The following is a 6136-nucleotide window of genomic DNA, read 5'->3' as shown; positions in this document are numbered from 1 at the left end:
AGCTTATCAATGACACTTTGTACTTCTCTCTATCTGTGATTTCTTTTTAGTGTTAGTTTGGAAACAGTGTTATATTACAAAGCATCTTACTTCTCTTTTCAATATATCTTTTATTTTATTTGACACATGATTTGTAACATGTACACATGTTTTAGCATTTCTGTTTGTTTTTCTAGTGTTCTCAAGTGGTTTCTGTTTGTGGTTCTATATTTCATCTACTTCAACCAAAATGCATGTAGCAGACTTCGGTGATCTTTTTTCCTAAAACATACTTGACTTTTTTCACTTCAGAAGCTTTAATCCATCTATAATCACATTAGGCACAGACTACAGTCTGTGCCAAGTTCATTTCCACCCCCACTATCTCCACTGTTGTCTTTAACTAGTACATGATGTCCACCCCTGTGTTTTAGCCTCAAGCAGTGCACAGGTTGTGAAACTGCATCTAGGATTGTTTCCTGTGTTAGATCAAAACTGCTTCTCTTAGTAAAGCTGGGCATCCTTGCAGTGGAAGCAAGAACAAGGAGTAGGGTGAAGCTTTTCTCAGATAACCCTTCAGAATGTTTCCCACAGGTATATTTTTGATGAGTGTCCTTATTTCTCAGATGCAAGGTATGTGATATTATTTTCTGCAATGTTTATTTACTACACTTGAGGCATTATCACTTTAGCTCCAATATTTAAACTTTAGGTTACAAAAGCTCTAAATTACATTGGTGATTTCTCTGAGTATATCAATGTCAGGCTTAGATTGGGTTGTAACTGATCATGAGGTTTGATGAGTCTATGAAAACCTATAGACCCCTTAAACTCTAACAATAATGAGAAAGGGAAAGAGATGGGCATTTATAAAAACACCTGTAGACACTGTGCTAGCCATTAGCTACTTTGTATGTCAGAAGGTTTAAAGTCCTTTACTATTATACATTTTAGTGATAAAGAATATGAAAGTACCTTTTGCAGATCAGAGAGGACAGGTGTGATATAAATGCTCACACGGTCCATAAACCAGTGAATCCTTGATACAAATCTGAGTCCATCCCCCAAATCCACATTATTTTATCTGTATTGTTATAGATGCTCCAGAATAAACTTATAGCTAACTGTCAGTGTGACAGGACATGATAAAAAGAAAATATTTTGCATTGACATGGGCCCCCCAAGCTTACCTAAACACTGGAAGCTTTGAGCTTTACCTATGGGAGTTAAGACTACAAAGGCAAATTCACTGAGAGAAAAAAGAACTATTTAATGTTGAAATAGGTCACTTTTGTACAAGATTTGGCAGAAGGGAGCATCTGGAGGTAGCAGTGGAGAACAGAAATAACAAAGGTGGTAATTCAGAGCAAGGTGGAAATAGTCTAAGGACACTGTGTCTTTGTCTGCCTCCTTCCTTATGTCTCACTGATCTGTAAATAATCCTCACACTACCAGCTAAGGGTGATATGAGCGCATGGTTGGTCATTGCAAGCATATGGACTAGAGGAATGTAAACCCATTTGTCCCTCGCTGGAAGGTGGCTTGTAATAACACATGCATGTTCGCTTTATGTTTTCTTCTAGGAAGAGGGATTGTTGGAGTAGAGGGTCAAGAACTGGTTCATCCTAAAAAGCTATCCCTGCTACAGAAACGGGATCTTGAACGCATCCATGACTCTGATACACCGGTATACACTTTGACTTAGTATATATGACTCAGTGGCTTTCATGGCTGTATAGAAAGCTGTCCCTGGCTCCAAGAAGGAGTAAACATGAAGCAAATATCGGTTTCATTTTTGTAGGAAACCCCCCTCCCATTTGGTTCACAGTGTATGCTAAGGGATAACTGACCCTCAATAGGCTAGCAAAGCACAAAAAGGACTGCTCAAGCTTTGGGGGAGCTATTTCCTATCTTCCAGTTTGGGGGGGAATTCTTCTAAGTCCTTGCAGACTCATGTAATGTCCTCCCCCCACCCCATTTTCTGAGCTGGTGACCCTAGAGCACAACCTTGAGCCTTTATTTGGCTCTTGTCAATTTTCAGTGCACAGGATTACTTGCTTTACATATAATACCCAATAAGACAACTTCCATGGAGACAAAAAATGCTTGGCCTTACAAAGGTTTCCATTCAAACATTACCATTTAAAAATACCTATTTCAAAAGAATATTTACAGTAGGTAATAGACAATAGGCATAAGATGAACCACTATACTTTATTCAGCTTTCAGGATTAAGAAGATCTTAGATAGGTATCCTTAGAGAAGGTATATTTAGGTATTCACATTTTACCACCTACGTTTTAAACTTGGCTTCAACAAAAATACTTAGTCTTCTGCCCTGACAACAATATACAAATACTTTTAGCATCATGGAGTTTCTTACTCTTCTCATGGTGGCTGCCTGCTTTCTATACCATCACTTATAGGTTTCTCAGTAATTATAAAGCAAGATTTCAGCTTCTCTAATTGTCTCATGCCATGATAAAACAGAAACAGCTCTCTACTCTCTTCCTTCTGGTGTCCACCCTGGGCTCTTTTTCTCTAATAAGGTTCTTCTCAACTATTTGATTTCCAACTCTTTCTTTATCTTCTCAAGCCTTCATCTAATTAAAAGGTTGATATATGACCAATGGAGAAATCAGCTTCCTACAGTCCATGGGTGAAAACATTTGTCTTATGCTAGCCAACTTTAATATCAGAAAGTCTATTATAACTGAGTGAGATTAGCTTGGGCCAGGGAGAATACAAGGGATGAGCCTAGAACTGAAAAATGCCACAACTGCAACAAAAAGACCTAAACTCCATATCCGTATGGGTGGGTACATATCAAAAGAGGTTAGGACTCAACTTACAAAACCCCCAAGAGAAAATAAGGCACCATATGAATATTAAGATAAATGACAAGTTTTCAGTACAATATAAGTGAACCAGTAGGATCCATGAGGCTTTGCAGATGCAAATAAATAAAGGAATGAATAAACACATGTGGGAGACTATACCAGTGTTCCACAGAGAACTGATGCTTTTTCTGTGCATCCTCTTATCTTTAGGAGGTATAGTGTAGGTCCCCATTTCTTAACCATGGGTTTCTCACTATGATTTTGTTCCAAAGAGTGAAGCATAAGGTGAAAGAGTCACTTTATACAGAGAAAATTGTAAATAAGTAAGATGTCTGACTGTTGACTAAGGTCAGTCTGATCCATAAAAAGGATGGGTGACAATATGGACTCTTTTTTTTCCCATCTTTATTAACTTGACTATATCTTATTTACATTTCAATTGTTATTCCCTATCCTGGTTTCCAGGCCAACATCCCCCTAACCCCTCCCCCTACCTTTCTACATTGGTGTCCCCCTCCTCATCCTCCCCCTATTACTGCCCTCCCCCAACAATCACTTTCACTGGGGGTTCAGTCTTGGCAGGACCAAGGGCTTCCACGTCCACTGGTGCTCTTACTAGGCTATTCATTGCTACCTATAAACTTGGAGTCCAGGGTCAATTCACGAATAGTCCTTGAGTAAGGACTTAGTCCTTGGAAACTCTGATTAGTTGGCATTGTTGTTCATATGGGGTCTCAAGCCCCTTCAAGCTCTTTCAGTCCTATCTCTGATTCCTTCAATTAGGGTCCTGTTCTCAGTTCAGTGATTTGCTGCTGGCATTCACCTAAGTATTTGCCATATTCAGGCTGTGTCTCTCAGGAGAGATCTATATCCGGTTCCTGTCAGCCTGTACTTCTTTGCTTCATCCATCTTTTTTTTTCAGAGCTGGGGACAGAACCCAGGGCCTTGCGCTTGCTAGGCAAGCGCTCTACAACTGAGCTAAATCTCCAACCCCTGCTTCATCCATCTTATCTAGTTTAGTGGCTGTATATGTATGGGCTACATATGGGGCAGGCTCTAAATGGGTATTCCTTCTGCCTCTGTTCTAAACCTTGCCTCCCTATTCCCTGCCAAGGGTATTCTTGTTCCCCTTTTAAAGAAGGAGTGAAGCATTCGGATTTTGGTCATTCCTCTTGAGTTTCATGTGTTCTATGCATCTAGGGTAATTCGAGCATTTGGGCTAATATCCACTTAACAATGAGTACGTACCATGTGTGTTTTTCTGTGATTGGGTTACCTCACTCAGGATGATATTTTCCAGTTCCACCAATTTCCCTATGAATTTCATAAACCCATTGTTTTTGATAGCTGAGTAGTATTCCATTGTGTAGATGTACCACATTTTCTGTATCCATTTCTCTGTTGAAGGGCATCTGGGTTCTTTCCAGCTCCTGACTGTTATAAATAAGGCTGCTATGAAAATAGTGGAACATGTGTCTTTGTTATATTTTAGAGCCTCTTTTGGGTATATGCCCAAGAGAGGTATAGCTGGGTCCTCAGGTAGTTCAATGTCCAATTTTCTGAAGAACCTACAGACAGATTTCCAGAATGGTTGTACCAGTCTGCAATCCCACCAACAATGAAGGAGTGTTCCTCTTTCTCCACATCCTCGCCAGCATCTGCAGTCACCTGAGTTTTTTATCTTAGCCACTCTCACTGGTGTGAGGTGGAATCTCAGGGTTGTTTTGATTTGCATTTCCCTTATGACTAAAGATGTTGAACATTTCTTTAGGTGTTTCTCAGCCATACGGCATTCCTCAACTCTGAATTCTTTGTTTAGCTCTGAACCCCATTTTTAGTAGGGTTATTTGTCTCCCTGTGCTCTACCTTCTTGAGTTCTTTGTATATTTTGGATATAACCCCTCTATCAGTTGGAGGATTGGTAAAGATCTTTTCCCAATCTATTGGTTGCCGTTTTGTCCTAACAACAGTGTCCTTTGCCTTACAGAAGCTTTGCAGTCTTATGAGATCCCATTTGTCGATTCTTGATCTTAGAGCATAGGTCATTAGTGTTTTGTTCAGGAAATTTTCTCCAGTGCCCATGTGTTCGAGATGCTTCCCCACTTTTTCTTCAATTAGTTTGAGTGTATCTGGTTTGATGTGGAGGTCCTTGATCCACTTGGACTTAAGCTTTGTACAGGGTGATAAGCATGGATCGATCTGCATTCTTCTACATGCTGACCTCCACTTGAACCAGCACCATTTGCTGAAAATGCTCTTTTTACCATTGGATGGTTTTGGCTCCTTTGTCAAAAATCAAGTGACCATATAGGTGTGTGGGGTCATTTCTGGGTCTTCAATTCTATTCCACTGGTCTATCTGTCTGTCTCTGTACCAATACCATACAGTTTTTATCACTATTGCTCTGTAATACTGCTTGAGCTCAGGGATAGTGATTCCCCAAGAAGTACTTGCATTTTTTAGGATAGTTTTAGCTATGCTGGGTTTTTGTCATTCCAGATGAATTTGTAATTTGTTCTGTCTAACTTGCTGAAGGATTGGATTGATATTTTGATGGGGATTGCATTGAATCTGTAGATTGCTTTTGGTAAAATGGCCATTTTTACTATGTTAATCCTGCCAATCCATGAGCATGGGAGATCTTTCTATCTTCTGAGGTCTTCCTCAATTTCTTTCTTCAGGGGATTGAAGTTCTTATCATACAGATCTTTTACTCACTTGGTTAAAGTCACACCGAGGTATTTTATATTATTTGGGCCTATTATGAAGGGTGTCATTTCCCTAATTTCTTTCTCGGTTTGTTTCTCTTTTGTGTAGAAGAAGGCTACTGATTTATTTGAGTTAATTTTATACCCAGCCACTTTGCTGAAGGTGTTTATCAGCTTTAGTAGTACTCTGGTGGAACTTTTGCGGTCACTTAAATATATTATATCATCTGCAAATAGTGATATTTTGAATTTTCTTTTTCCAATCTGTATCCCTTTGATCTCCTTTTGTTGTCTGATTGCTCTGGCTAGAACATTAAGAACTATATTGAATAAGTAGGGAGAGAGTGGGCAGCCTTGTCTAGTCCCTGATTTTAGTGGGATTGCTTCAAGTTTCTCTCCATTTAGTTTAATTTTAGCTACTGGTTTGCTGTATATGGCTTTTACTATGTTTAGGTATGGGCCTTGAATTCCTATTCTTTCCAGGACTTTTATGATGAAGGGGTGTTGAATTTTGTCAAATGCTTTCTCAGCATCTAATGAAATGATCATGTGGTTTTGTTCTTTCAGTTTGTTTATATAATGGATTACATTGATGGTTTTCTGTATCTG

The 6136-nt window shown here is 39.2% G+C and overlaps 1 protein-coding gene across 1 annotated transcript in view; it reads left to right on the top strand.

The window, feature by feature from the left end:
- Positions 1-514: 514 nt before the first annotated feature.
- The window catches only part of Adam7 (ADAM metallopeptidase domain 7), a 48406-nt gene continuing 42784 nt past the window's right edge, over positions 515-6136 (top strand). The window contains exons 1-2 of the mRNA NM_020301.2: positions 515-612; positions 1563-1666. Coding sequence (NP_064697.2) covers positions 561-612; positions 1563-1666 — 156 coding nt within the window. The 5' untranslated portion in view covers positions 515-560. The remainder of the gene's footprint in view (positions 613-1562; positions 1667-6136) is intronic.

Source organism: Rattus norvegicus, chromosome 15, assembly GCF_036323735.1.
Source record: "Rattus norvegicus strain BN/NHsdMcwi chromosome 15, GRCr8, whole genome shotgun sequence".
Taxonomy (NCBI): Eukaryota; Metazoa; Chordata; class Mammalia; order Rodentia; family Muridae; genus Rattus; species Rattus norvegicus.
This window is presented reverse-complemented; position numbering and strand designations above follow the sequence as displayed.